The 15,326-nt window shown below is 42.6% G+C and overlaps 1 protein-coding gene across 1 annotated transcript; it reads left to right on the plus strand.

The window, feature by feature from the left end:
• Positions 1-544: 544 nt before the first annotated feature.
• LOC121582667 (acetyl-coenzyme A thioesterase-like) lies at positions 545-12,389 on the plus strand. Its single transcript, XM_041898648.2, has 12 exons — positions 545-1,035; positions 1,738-1,807; positions 1,880-1,940; positions 2,027-2,270; positions 8,608-8,785; positions 8,948-9,067; positions 9,167-9,437; positions 10,187-10,270; positions 10,400-10,533; positions 10,613-10,741; positions 10,855-10,981; positions 11,961-12,389. Exons 1-12 carry the CDS (start codon positions 696-698, stop codon positions 12,099-12,101), a joined length of 1,899 nt encoding a protein of 632 aa, XP_041754582.1. The 5' UTR covers positions 545-695; the 3' UTR covers positions 12,102-12,389.
• The last annotated feature ends 2,937 nt before the right edge of the window (positions 12,390-15,326 follow it).

Raw genomic sequence — 15,326 nt, forward strand, 5'->3', positions numbered from 1 at the left:
TGGTGTCTGACGGAGTTGACAAATCCAGTTAATTGCATTCTATGAGAAAAAAATGTGGAGTTTGTTCCTTTACATGGTGTGATAGCTGATACTTAGGTCTATCAAAAACTGCGCTACGCCACTGTCTATCTTCAAGGAGATTTGCCTGCTAGCTAGCTTCTGAAGCTTCGGAACTGTATGATTTCATTTTCTCTGTTTCTCCTATGACTCCTTGATAAGGTAGGCTATAATCATCCCTTGTAGTTACTGCAGTTTGCAGATAGATATTATTGGTCTATTCCGGGGTCACGAGTACTATCTGCACACCGGCCAGTCAGAGTCCATCTGCAGTGTGTGTGACGTGTGTGTGTGTACCAGCCAAGTCATAGGAATGTAGAGGACTGTGTGTCATATCATATGACTGAGTTTGGTGACAGTGTCCTGTCCAGTTTTCCATCTCCCTTGCCAGACCCCCCAATGTTGGTGTGTGTGTGTCATCAAACTGAGCGAGAACTATGATCGGAACTCATTGCCACAGTGTGTACCTGTGTGTGTGTACATCATAGGGCTTAGAGCCACAGATAAGATTTACAGATAGAGAGGGAAGAAGGGAGAGTGGGGTTATACTGCCATCTCACTCACTTGCTCTCACACAGGGACTCAGATAGGCTGGTATACTGATTTTCTCTGCACTTACTCACAGAAGCAACAGGGTCATGATGACCCAAAGCCTCCAGAATGGCTTCACTCTGGAAAACCACTACCTCCAGGATCTGAAGGGGCCTGTCCCTGTGCCCACTCAATATGCTCCAAGGCTGGGTGTACGCCGGGGGTCAGGCCCTGTGGAGCCCCATAAGGACCAAGAGATCCAGAGGAATCGATCTGGCACTGTACCCGCTCAGGGTGCTCCTCTCCTGGGCTCATGTCGTGGGCAGACCCCTGCTCCTATGGATGTCCAGATGTGCCAGTCTATACAGCCATGCCATGCGGATCACCAAGGAGACCTGAGTGCTGGGCAGCTACTCAAATGGATGGACACAATCGCCTGCCTCGCTGGTCAGTATATACAGTGTGTCTGTGTGTGTGTGTGTGTGTGTGTGTGTGTGTGTGTGTGTGTGTGTGTGTGTGAATATATGTGTGTGCATGTGGCTGTGTGTGCGTGTGTGTCTTTGTGTCTGTTCCCATGCAAAGAAGACAGAAAAGTAGTTATAATGTAAAGTTCATGGGAACAGTTTCAGACAGAATATTTTTTAGTCTGCTATTCCCATCTGTAGCTAAATATCAGGTGGAGAGTTTCCTCTGGTGTAAATGCTGAGCAAATGTTAACAAGATAGAGACTAGGAACAGTGTTAGAGTTCAGCAATACAGGAATAGAAACTGATTAGACGTCAAGGGTAGTGTCTGCCACCTCACAGACACACCCCCCCACACACACCACCTCAGTTCCACAAGTAGGGTGTGTGTGTTAGAGCTGCCCTTCAGTGGCCATCGCTGGACAGACAGGGTAACAGCAGTGCACTGACCCCTCACCTACTATCATTCCCCTGCGTGTGTGTGTGTGTGTGTGTGTGTGTGTGTGTGTGTGTGTGTGTGTGTGCACAATAACACATAAGAGATTTGTGTTATCCCCCATGAGGATGTTAATGATTGATATGTCACTGTAATTGTAGTTCGGCCCCAGTTGGAGAGATGAAACATAGAAACTGTAAATATATAGATAAACAATGTGAGATAACAGTGTGTGTGTGTGTCCCTTAGCTGAGCGTCATGCTGGGATGGCGTGTGTGACACTCTCCATGGACGACATCCAGTTTGAGGAGACTGGAAGGTACGCGTCAATCAATCAGTCGAATCAATCAAATGCATGTAACGTTTTTAAAATGTCAAATGTTTTTTGCAGAGTTGGTCAGGTGATCACCATCAAGTCCAAAGTCAACAGAGCATTCACCACTAGCATGGAGGTAAGACAACACACACGCACACACCCGCGTACACACACACATACAATTATTATATATATATTTTTTAATATAACAATTGTGTGTAGGTGGGAATCCTTGTGTCAGTGCAGGATGTGAGGGAACATGTGGAGAGATTGGTGTGTGTGGCCTACTCCACCTTTGTTGGAAAGCCAGCGGGACCACAGAAGGTGTTATTGCAACCGGTGGAGAATCTGTGTTCTGCAGAGGAGCAGTTGCAGCATTCTCTGGCCTCAGAGAGACGAAGACTCCGCCTTTACAATGAACAGACCTTCAGTACCCTGCTACAAGACTACCACACACTAGCCAACGGTCAGTCTCTCTGTCTATCTCGCTCTCTCTCTCTCTCTTTCTCTCTCTCTCTCTCTCTCTCTCTCTCTCTCTCTCTCTCTCTCTCTCTCTCTCTCTCTCTCTCTCTCTCTCTAACCCTCTCTCTCTCTCTCTAACCCTATCTCTGTATTTCTCTCTCTCTCTCATTCTCTCTCTCGCTCCTTTCTCACATCTCTCTATGAGTGTGTGTGTGCACGTGTGTGTGTGTGTGTCAGCCTGGGATATTGTGTCCAAATCTGTATCGCTATCTTGACTTGGATTATCTTGTCCTGAATGGAACTATAATTGCCCCTTGAACTCATTTTCAAGGGGCAATTATAAAAAAACAAATACCTTTGTAGCTGAGGAAGAGGCGAGATTGAGAGAGTTTGCTTGGTACAGTGCTCCGACAGAAAGGACGAAGTGTCAGCCAGAGGACATACTTGTCATACTTGAGTAAAAGTAAAGATACCTTCATAGAAAATTTTAAAGTGAAAGTCACCCAGTAAAATACTACTTGAGTAAAAGTATTTGGTTTTAAAAATACTTAAGTATCAAAAGTAAAAGTAAAAGAATAAACCATTTCAAATTCCTTATATTAAGCAAATCAGACGGCACTTTTTAAAAATACATTTTTATTGACGGATAGCCAGGGGCACACTCCAACACTCAGACATAATTTACAAACGAAGCATGTTTAGTGAGTCTGCCAGATCAGAGGCAGTAGGGATGACCAGCTATGTTCTCTTGATAAGTGTGTGAATTGGGCCATTTACATATCAAATCAAATCAAATTATATTTGTCACATGCGCCGAATACAACCGTAACATGAAATGCTTACTTACAAGCCCTTAACCAACAATGCAGTTTTAAGAAAAATAAATTAAAGAGCAACAATAAAATAACAATAACGAGGCTATATACAGGGGGTACCGGTACCGAGTCAATGTGCGGGGGTACAGGTTAGTCGAGGTAATTGAGGTAATATGTACATGTAGGTTGAGTTAAAGTGACTATGCATAGATAATAAACAGCAGCGTAAAAAAATGCAAATAGTCTGGGTAGCCATTTCATTAGCTATTCAGCAGTCCTATGGCTTGGGGTTAGAAGCTGTCAAGAAGCCTTTTGGAACTAGACTTGGCGCTCCGGTACCGCTTCCCGTGCGGTAGCAGAGAAAACAGTCTATGACTAGGGTGGCTGGAGTCTTTGGCAATTTTTAGGGCCTTCCTCTGACAACGCCTGGTATAGAGGTCCTGGATGGCAGGAAGCTTGGCCCCAGTGATGTACTGGGCCGTACGCACTACCCTCTGTAGCGCCTTGCGGTCGGAGGCCGAGCAGTTGCCATACCAGGCGGTGATGCTACCAGTCAGGATGCTGTCGATGGTGCAGCTGTATAACTTTTTGAGGATCTGAGGACCCATGCCAAATCTTTTCAGTCTCCTGAGGGGGAATAGGCATTGTCGTGCCCTCTTCACGGCTGTCTTGCTGTGTTTGGCCCATGTTAGTTTGTTGGTGATGTGGACACCAAGGAACTTGAAGCTCTCAACCTGCTCCACTACAGCCCAGTCAATGAGAATAAGGGCGTGCTCGGCCCTCCTTTTCCTGTAGTCCACAATCATCTCCTTTGTCTTGATCACGTTGAGGGAGAGGCTGTTATCCTGGCACCACACTGCCAGATCTCTGACCTCCTCCCTATGGGCTGTCTCATCGTTGTCGGTGATCAGGCCTACCACCGTTGTGTCGTCTGCAAACTTAATGATGGTGTTGGAGCGTGCTTGGCCACGCAGTCGTGGGTGAACAGGGAGTACAGGAGGGGAATAAGCACGCACCCCTGAGGGCCCACCCCATGTTGAGGATCAGCTTGGCAGATGTGTTGTTGCCTACCCTTACCACCGGAGGGCGGCCCATCAGGAAGTCCAGGATCCAGTTGCAGAGGGAGGTGTTTAGTCCCAGGGTCCTTAGCTTAGTGATGAGCTTTGAGGGCACTATGGTGTTCAACGTTGGACTTAAAAAAAAGTAATCAGGGATTGTTTTGAGGGTGAAATTTAAACCACAGGATTATGTAATCATGGTAACCACATTTCAACATACAAAAACCTTGTATAAAATATGTTGAATTTGTACTTTTAAAACAATGTCAGATTTTCTACGTTATATCCACTATCAGAAAGAACAAACATAGGAAGTGTTGCCCAGCCTACTGGAAAATGTATCTATCTACAGCTACACTTTGGTCTCCCATCCAAGGTATTAACTAAGCCCAGCTATTACAGTGGGGGAAAAAGTATTTAGTCAGCCACCAATTGTGCAAGTTCTCCCACTTAAAAAGATGAGAGAGGCCTGTAATTTTCATCATAGGTACACGTCAACTATGACAGACAAAATGAGGAAAAAAAATCCAGAAAATCACATTGTAGGATTTTTTATGAATTTATTTGCAAATTATGGTGGAAAATAAGTATTTGGTCAATAACAAAAGTTTCTCAATACTTTGTTATATACCCTTTGTTGGCAATGACACAGGTCAAACGTTTTCTGTAAGTCTTCACAAGGTTTTCACACACTGTTGCTGGTATTTCGGCCCATTCCTCCATGCAGATCTCCTCTAGAGCAGTGATGTTTTGGGGCTGTCGCTGGGCAACACAGACTTTCAACTCCCTCCAAAGATTTTCTATGGGGTTGAGATCTGGAGACTGGCTAGGCCACTCCAGGACCTTGAAATGCTTCTTACGTTGCCCGGGCGGTGTGTTTGGGATCATTGTCATGCTGAAAGACCCAGCCACATTTCATATTCAATGCCCTTGCTGATGGAAGGAGGTTTTCACTCAAAATCTCACGATACATGGCCCCATTCATTCTTTCCTTTACACGGATCAGTCGTCCTGGTCCCTTTGCAGAAAAACAGCCCCAAAGCATGATGTTTCCACCCCCATGCTTCACAGTAGGTATGGTGTTCTTTGGATGCAACTCAGCATTCTTTGTCCTCCAAACACGACGAGTTGAGTTTTTACCAAAAAGTTCTATTTTGGTTTCATCTGACCATATGAAATTCTCCCAATCCGCTTCTGGATCATCCAAATGCACTCAAGCAAACTTCAGACGGGCCTGGACATGTACTGGCTTAAGCAGGGGGACACGTCTGGCACTGCAGGATTTGAGTCCCTGGCGGCGTAGTGTGTTACTGATGGTAGGCTTTGTTACTTTGGTCCCAGCTCTCTGCAGGTCATTCACTAGGTCCCCCCGTGTGGTTCTGGGATTTTTGCTCACCGTTCTTGTGATCATTTTGACCCCACGGGGTGAGATCTTGCGTGGAGCCCCAGATCGAGGGAGATTATCAGTGGTCTTGTATGTCTTCCATTTCCTAATAATTGCTCCCACAGTTGATTTCTTCAAACCAAGCTGCTTACCTATTGCAGATTCAGTCTTCCCAGCCTGGTGCAGGTCTACGAATTTGTTTCTGGTGTCCTTTGACAGCTCTTTGGTCTTGGCCATAGTGGAGTTTGGAGTGTGACTGTTTGAGGTTGTGGACAGGTGTCTTTTATACTGATAACAAGTTCAAACAGGTGCCATTAATACAGGTAACGAGTGGAGGACAGAGGAGCCTCTTAAAGAAGAAGTTACAGGTCTGTGAGAGCCAGAAATCGTGCTTGTTTGTAGGTGACCAAATACTTATTTTCCACCATAATTTGCAAATAAATTCATTAAAAGTCCTACAATGTGATTTTCTGGAATTTATTTTCTCAATTTGTCGGTCATAGTTGACGTGTACCTATGATGGAAATTACAGGCCTCTCTCATCTTTTTAAGTGGGAGAACTTGCACAATTGGTGGCTGACTAAATACTTTTTTTCCCCACTGTATATTTGTTACCAATGTGCTATCGTGAAAATGATTGTTGAGAGATCTCCACTTAAAAACAAAATAGATTCACTGTTGCTATCGAAGTCATTCCAAAGGGTAGGTTTAACAGAGCAAATGAAATGTGACCATATTTTATCAATCATCATTGATGCTATATAGGCCTATATAGCATTTGGAAAGTCATCAATAGTAATTGTTTGAATTCAACCCAGAATTCAACTAAAACTAGACAATACAATAGGCCTAGGTTTTCAAGCTTGATTTAAAATGTAATGATATTAGTGATATTGAATTGTGTTTGTTTGTCAACGCAACCAAATATCAACATTTGACGGAGATGTATCTTCTGTTTGGATAGTTCCATTTGTGCCACTGACTTAGTCTGGCTTTAATTCCAGATGGAACTATCCAAGCAGAAGATATATGTGTTGACAACCGAACACAATTCCATATCACTTTTAAAATACAATAAGTAGTCTATTAACTTGTTGATAAATTAACAAATGATATATTAGATTCATGTCTCCAACTCAAACAAAAATAACAGTTAAAGAATGGCTCAGATGGAACTATCCAAGCAGTATATACATATCCTTTAAATGTTGATATTTGGTTGCGTTGTCAACCAAACACAAGTCAATATTACTTTTGTAATACAGTAAATAGCCTAAAGTTAAGGCTATCTTACAAACGAATGTAACATTATTTATTCAACCTTAAAATGAGTAACACATCCATGACCACATTTTGAGGTTACTATGACTATACATTTCTTCTTACGTAATCATATAAATCATGCAAGTTTAAGATAGCATGCATATATTTTTTATTTATTCTATTTTTATTACCTTTATTTAACTAGGCAAGTCAGTTAAGAATGACGGGCTATCAAAAGGCAAAAGGCCTCCTGCGGGGACGGGGGCTGGGACAAAAAATACAAATATAGGACAAAACACACATCACGACAAGCGAGACACCACAACACTCCATAAAGAGAGACCTAAGACAACACAGCATGGCAGCAACACATCACAACACAGCATGGTAGCAACACCACATGACAACAACATGGTAGCAACACAACATGGCAGCAGCACAACATGGTAGCAGCACAAAACATGGTACAAACATTATTGGGCACAGACAACAGCACAAAGGCAAGAAGGCAGAGACAACAATACATCACGCGAAGCAGCCACAACTGTCAGTAAGACTGTCCATGATTGAGTCTTTGAATGGAGAGATGGAGATAAAACGGTCCAGTTTTAGTGTTTTTTGCAGCTCGTTCCAGTTGCTAGCTACAGCGAACTGGAAAGAGGAGCGACACAGGGATGTGTGTGCTTTGGGGACCTTTAACAGAATGTGACTGGCAGAACGAGTGTTGTATGTGGAGGATGAGGGCTGCAGTAGGTGTCTCAGATGGGGGGAGTGAGGCCTAAGGATTTTATAAATAAGCATCAACCAGTGGGTCTTGCAATGGGTATACAGAGATGACCAGTTTACAGAGGAGTATAGAGTGCAGTGATGTGTCCTATAAGGAGCATTGGTGGCAAATCTGATGGCCGAATGGTAAAGAACATCTAGCCGCTTGAGAGCACGATCTATAAATTACATCTCCGTAATCTAGCATGGGTAGGATTGTCATCTGAATCAGGGTTAGTTTGGCAGCTGGGGTGAAAGAGGAGCGATTTCGATAGAGGAAACCAAGTCTAGATTTAACCTTAGCCTGCAGCTTTGATATGTGCTGAGAGAAGGACTGTGTACCATCTAGCCATACTCCCAAGTATTTGTATGAGCTGACTACCTCAAGCTCTAAACCCTCAGAGGTAGTAATCACACCATTGGGAAGAGGGGCGTTTTTCTTACCAAACCACATGACCTTTGTTTTGGAGGTTTTCAGAACAAGGTTAAGGGCAGAGAAAGATTGTTGGACACTAAGAAAGCTTTGTTGTAGAGCTGGTCTGTGGAGATCCTCACAATTGATGTAATAATCTGCGCAATATCTCGAACACCATTGATCACTTGCACCATGATGTACTTTAATGTAATCTCAACTGGAATCCAGGTAATCTGCTATTAGATGAAGCACATTGATAAGTAACACAATCTGTTGTATAAATAAACAAAATATCTGACACTGTATTCCCATTTGAACTTTGCTGTGCTTTTAAATGGTTGAAAGTGCAGTGATAACACATTGGAAATTCAACCAACTTTTGGCTGTTTTTTTTGAGTGGGTGAATATAGGTTGTAATCTCATTGATCAACATCTCAACCAAATATTACCCAATTATCCACGTTGAAATGACGTAGTGTACCCAGTGGGTTGTCTATGTGTAATGCTCTCTGTCAGAGCCACATGATGAATAAACTTACATCTTTGTCTGAGGGCTATTTCTGAGTTGGTGATTAGCTGTACTACACGTGTCATTACATCTCTTTTTAATCGCCATGTCTGTATCTGTTCCTCCCCATTAGGTAACTGTTCCTCTCCAGGTGTGTGTAGCAGGAGAGACCCGCTGTCTGCCGTGTCCACAGAGTTCACGCGTGTAGAGAGCATCGAGCTGGTCCTGCCTCCACACGCTAATCACCACGGCAACACCTTCGGAGGACAGATCATGGCCTGGATGGAGAACGCAGCCACAGTGGCAGCCAGGTAGATACACACACACACACACACAAACACACACACACACACACACACACACACACACACACACACACACACACACACACACACACACACACACACACACACACACACACACACTCACACATGCACACACACCCTACTAACCCTCTCTGTCTCTCTCTACAGTCGTCTGTGTGGCTGCTTCCCCTCTCTGAGGTCTGTAGACATGTTCCGTTTCAGAGGTCCCTCCTCTGTAGGAGACAGACTGGTCTTTAAGGCTATGGTCAACAACACATTTAACAACAGGTAACATGTCTAAGCATCTGTGTTACCTTTCAGATAATAGGATCCTATGAAAATGTATTTAGCACCGTATTTAAAATGTGTGTGTGCCTGTGTGTATAGTATCGAGGTAGGTGTCCGAGTGGAGGCCTATAACTGTGAGGAGTGGACTTCGAACAAACCGCGTCACATCAACAGTGCCTTCCTCATCTACCAGCTGGCTAACACATCAGGAGATGCACCTGCCTTCCCCCAAGTCACATACACCACCCAGGACGGGGAGAGGAGGTATCTGTCTGCCATTGTCAGGAAGAGAATACGCATGGCTAGAAAGCACATCCTGTCCTGTAAGGAGGAGGCTCCTCTCTCTGTCCCCTGGGATAAAAGCAACCAGGTACTACAACCATGTAATGAACATGACACTACCAGCACGCATCGTTCTAGCTAAGATAGCCTTGTACCTGACTGTTTTTGCATTCAACCACATTGCTGCCATGCAGTGGTGTAAAGTACTTCAGTAAAAATACTTTAAAGTACTATTTAAGTATTTTTGGGGAGTATCTGTACTTTACACTACTATTTATATTTCTGACTACTTTTACTTTTACTTCACTACATTCCTGAAGAAAATAATGTACTTTTTACTCCATACATTTTCCCTGACACCCAAAAGTACTCGTTAGATTTAGAATGCTTAGCAGGACAGGAAAATGGTCCAATTCACACACTTATCAAGGGAACATCCCTGGTCATCCCTACTGCTTCTGATCTGACGGACTCACTAAACACAAATGCTTTGTTTGTAAAGGATGTCTGAGTGTTGGAGTGTGCCCCTGGCTGTCCGTAAATTACTCTGGTTTGCTTAATATAAGGAATTTGAAATTATTTATACTTTTACTTTTGATACTTAGGTATATTTAACACCAAATACTTTTAGACTTTTACTCAAGTAGCATTTTACTGGGTGACTTTCACTTTTCATTTTCTATTAAGGTATCTTTACTTCTACTCAAGTATGACAATTGAGAACTTTTTCTACCACTGCTGCCATGCCAGATGACAAGTTCGTTAAAGCTGAGATACACTTTTAGTTAAGCGTCATTATTTCCCAGCTGACTGTCTATCTCCTATCGCCCCCTGCAGGTGTATCTGGGCTATAACAACGTAGCTGCTCTGACTGTACTGGCTGGGAAACAAGACTGGGAGGCCAGCAGCATCAGTGACAGGGTGAGAAACACACACAAATGCATGAACGGAGACATTATATGGCAATTTTGTAAAGGATACTCTCTGTCCTTTTTGGACACCATTTTGCTTTTACGTTGTCCTTACTCTGTTGTATGTTTGTGTATCCAGGTCGGTGTGTATGTCCATGAGGAGGCGGAGCTGCTTTGTGTCCAAGTTCAGATGGAGGTCATGACCTCTGCCCTCCATGCCTTCACCCTACTGGTTGACCTCACACTGCGACCTCTTTGGGACACACACTACCTGTAAGTATGACCGACACAGAGCTTTATGTTCATTAAACTAACTAAACCGTTAACCTCTCACGTCCCCTTCTTCCTGTAGGAGCTGTGAGGAGGTGGAGAGGGCGGATGAGGAAGAGACGGTGTATCACATTAAATGCTCCCCCATCAATGGAGGGAAGAGCCGAGACTTTGTGTTCCTGCTGTCAAAGAGGCAGCCCTGCAAAGACGGGTAATGTTTCCTTTAGAATAATTTGTGTGTGTGTGTGTTCCTGTCTTCTACAGTGGCGATGGTTATGTGATCATTCTGATTTCTGTAACTGTATGTGTGTTCCTCTTCTACAGTGACCCCTATGTGGTAGCCCTGAGGTCTGTAACTGTGACGGCAGTTCCCCCTGTGGAGGGTTTCCTCCGTAGCGAGGCCAAGTGTGCCGGGTTCCTCATCCACAGCCTGGGACTCAACAGCTGCAAGGTGAGGCAGTCACATATGCACACTCAAGTGATGGGAAGTTTGGCTCGTTTTACTGACTTGGACCTTTTCGAGTCATTCAGTTAAAAGAACAAATCTTTAAACAAATGTCGTTAATTTGATTCAGTAATACCAAGAGCATGCAAGACCCCTACCGGCGAACGATAAACTGAAAACTTGAGTCATGATTCTACAAGCCTCTCAGAGTCACATCTCATTCACCATAAGAGGCTTTTTGGCGCTGTCATTTGTGACAGACTTGTAAAAGTGTGATTTAAACAATGTAAATCTGTGATTGCTAGGCATACATATATGATTGTTCCTTGATTCCTTTGAAACGAGGTCTAGTTTGCGCTACAAACTATTAAAAGCTATCTATGAAAACCTGAGACTCTTACGAACACACGCATGTTTTGCTCTATGACTCTCAGAAGCCACACAAGAGTTGTTAGAAGGTAAGGGGATCATAGGAAATCCCAGGACATAGTGTCTATAATACTGTAATAAGCTCACAGTTGCTGTCACAAACTCCAAACTCCACACAGTTGTCACTGACTAGTAGGATATTCATTTCCCACAGAACAAACCATTTCTGTACTTACAGCATTCTTATCAATTATTTTTTAATCTGTTTTTTTTTTCTTTGGCAGATCTTGTTTTTTTAATTGACAATTTGTCAATAAAACTCATGAATGCAACTGTTTATGTCGTATAGTGTTCTACTTGTAACCCTGGTTGTCCTGAAAAGAAAATGGTGAAACAATTCATTGTGAGGCTTAATATAAGTGCTGGACATGCAGATAAATGAAAGTAATTTAAATAAAATCTTATTTTTGCTGAGGTCTCGGGACTGATATGGTTAATACACACAGTATAATAACTTGTTAGCTTTCATCACGTCTTCATTAACCCTCCACAGAGACCTCACAATTCATATAAAATGTGTTAACACCAGGTGTGCATGTGTTATTCTTTGTTCCAGGTGTGTTACTACAACCAGGTGACGTCAGGTGTGTTGCCGTATGTAGCAGGTAACCTGGCAGGCTGGTCCAAGTCTATGGAGGAGACGGCTAGCGCTTGTATCACTTTCCTGGAGAGAGACCTCATCACTAGCGTCTTCTGATACACTAAACATGAGTCTATGATGGTGAATTGATACAGCGGAGAATCATGATTCTAAACATGTCCATGGCTGCTAATACAGGTGTTACATTTACAGTAACCCACAATGTATTTGTGATGTTTATGTAACAATTCAGAGCAAATTTAGCTCATGTATGTGGTGTAGGTCTTATTTCATGAATTTTGCTATAAATATTTCAGATGTTGATGTGAGTAATGTACAGTAACATAATGACACTCATAATGACAACCTATTCTGTAAATAACAAATAAAACCAATATGTTTTTACATTTGTTTCTCTTTGACAGCCGGATGAGATGGAAGAGATAGAATACATCACTAAACAGGACACACACAACAAAGAGGGCTAGCAGACATAATAACACATATTTAGATACAGGAAAGGACAGTGGGACTGTTTAACTCCTCCTTTATTAAAACAAAATCCATCATATACTAAATAAGTTCATAATATCAGTTGTATTATATCATTCACATAGTACCAACACACCTCTCCTTCTCCTGTGACATCAGAACAAGGCACTACCCAGGCTACATTCAGTATGTAAAAAACGTAATGCAACGTTCAGTTAAATGGAAATGGTGGTGTTCTGAATGACATATTGAAAAACGGGGAGGGGTTGGGTTGTGGGTTCAAAATCCATCCCTGCCCTTTAAATATGACACTCATTGATTCAAGCCACACCCTGCCACACGCACCAAACAGAGAAAACGTACCTCAGTCTGTTCAAAAATGTTTTGGGGAAACGTGTCGTTCAGTACAAGCCATTACGGAACGTAGCAAACATTTAATCTAACTGAACACACCCCTGTTAGCTAGGGTACAGCACACCACAGTGTCCAGTACAGTCTAATCTAGTCTCATCCATATGAATCATATACACTACCAGTCAAAACTCTTTCCAGGGTTTTTCTTTGTTTTTACTATTTTTTACATTGTAGAATAATAGTGAATACATCAAAACTATGAAATAGCACATATGGAATCATGTAGCAACCAAAAAAGTGTTAAACAAATCAAAATATATTTTATATTTGAGATTCTTCCAAGTAGCCACTCTTTGCCTTGATGACAGCTTTGCATGCTCTTGACATTCTCTCAACCACCTTCATGAGGTAGTCGCCTGGAATCAATTAACAGGCGTTCCTTGTTAAAAGTTAATTTGTGGAATTTCTTTCCTTCTTAATGTGTTTGAGCCAATCAGTTGTGTTATGACAAGGTACCAGAAGATAGCCCTATTTGGTAAAAGACTGTCCATATTACGGCAAGAACAGCTCAAATAAGCAAAGAGAAATGACAGTCCATCATTACTTTAAGACATGAAGGTCAGTCAATATGAAAAATGTCAAGAACTTTGAACGTTTCTTCAAGTGCAGTCGCAAAAACCATCAAGTGCTATGATGAAACTGGCTCTCATGAGGACCGCAACAGGCAAGGAAGACCGAGAGTTACCTCTGCTGCAGAGGATAAGTTCATTAGAGTTACCAGCCTCAGAAATTGCAGCCCAAATAAATGCTTCACAGAGTTAACAGAAACATCTCAACATCAACTGTTCAGATGAGACTGCGTGAATCAGGCCTTCATGGTCAAATTGCTGCAAATAAACCACTACTAAAGGACACCAATAATAAGAAGACACTTGCTTGGGCCAAGAAACACAAGCAATGGACATTGGAAATCTGTCCTTTGGTCTGATGAGTCCAAATGTGAGATTTTTGGTTTCAACCGTCGTGTCTCTGTGAGACCCAGAGTAGGTGAACAGATGATCTCCGCATGTGTGGTTCCCACCATGAAGCATGGAGGAGGAGGTGTGATGGTGTGGGGGTGCTTTGCTGGTGACACTGTCTGTCATTTATTTAGAATTCAAGGCACACTTAACCAGCATGGCTACCACAGCATTCTGCAGCGATACGCCATCCCATCTGGTTTGTGCTTAGTGGGACTTGTTTTCATCAGGACAATGACCAAACACACCTCCAGGCTATGTAAGGGCTATTTGACCAAGAAGGAGATTGATGGAGTGCTGCATCAGATGACCTGGCCTCCACAATTACCCGACCTCAACCCAATTGACATGGTTTGGGATGAGTTGAACCGCAGAGTGAAGGAAAAGCAGCCAACATGTGCTCAGCATATGTGGGAACTCCTTCAAGACTGTTGGAAAAGCATTCCAGGTGAAGCTGGTTGAGAGAATGCCAAGAGTGTGTTTTGATTTGTTTTGATTTGATTTGTTTAACACTTATTTTGGTTACTACATGATTCCATATGTATTATTTCATAGTTTTGATGTCTTCACTATTATTCGACAATGTAGAAAATATAACAAATAAAGAAAAACCCTTGACTGAGTAGGTGTCTAAACTCTTGACTGGTACTGCACATAAATATTTGTCTTAAAGTTGCACCATGCAGAAATTGCTCCAGCATTTCCTGGTTGCTAAAACTCTAATAGTTTGCCTAATTTCAGTTTATGTGACAAAATAAGCTAGTATAGTGTAGAGCATCATTGAACCATTGAAACCGCTGTGAAATATATTTTCTATAACCCAAAATATATTTTTTTCAGCTGTTTGAAGCTGGTGTACAAAACCGAAAGTAAAAGACGCAAAAAAAGTACGAACGGGAGGCATAGAAATAGCGCACATAGAACATATATACCGCTTCTTGGACTTGCTTTCAAGTAGAATGATAGATCTATAACTCACATTTCTATGTGAATTTGGTCGGGTCGCCCAAAAACGTACATATTGCCACTTTCATTTCTGATATTGCAGGGGGTGCTGCAGCACCCTCAGCACCCCTACTTCCCATGGCTATGTCCACCTCCTCTCCCTCCTCCTGTTCTAAACTGGCTCCAGGGTGTGGCCTCAGCAGGGTTGTGTTTGTGGACATTGTTGGCTCTGGCCCATCGCGTCATGGCACAAACACCTGGGGTACACAGATAGAGAGAGATGAGGGAGAGGAGACAGATGAGAGAGATGAGAGAAATAACCATTGGGGAGTATGATGAATTTCCCTCTAGTGTCTAGACTAACAAAAGCAGTGATTTATGAACAAAATCTGGAGCAGAATGTATTTCACAGCAATTCAGAAACAGATTAATTTTGTTAAATAATGTGATCAGAATAAATGTAGCTTGTATGAACTCACCTAAAGTGTGAAGCTATTGCCGCGTTCATGTGCTAGTCGGAACAAGGAAACTC

This window comes from Coregonus clupeaformis, chromosome 15, assembly GCF_020615455.1.
Source record: "Coregonus clupeaformis isolate EN_2021a chromosome 15, ASM2061545v1, whole genome shotgun sequence".
NCBI lineage: Eukaryota > Metazoa > Chordata > Actinopteri > Salmoniformes > Salmonidae > Coregonus > Coregonus clupeaformis.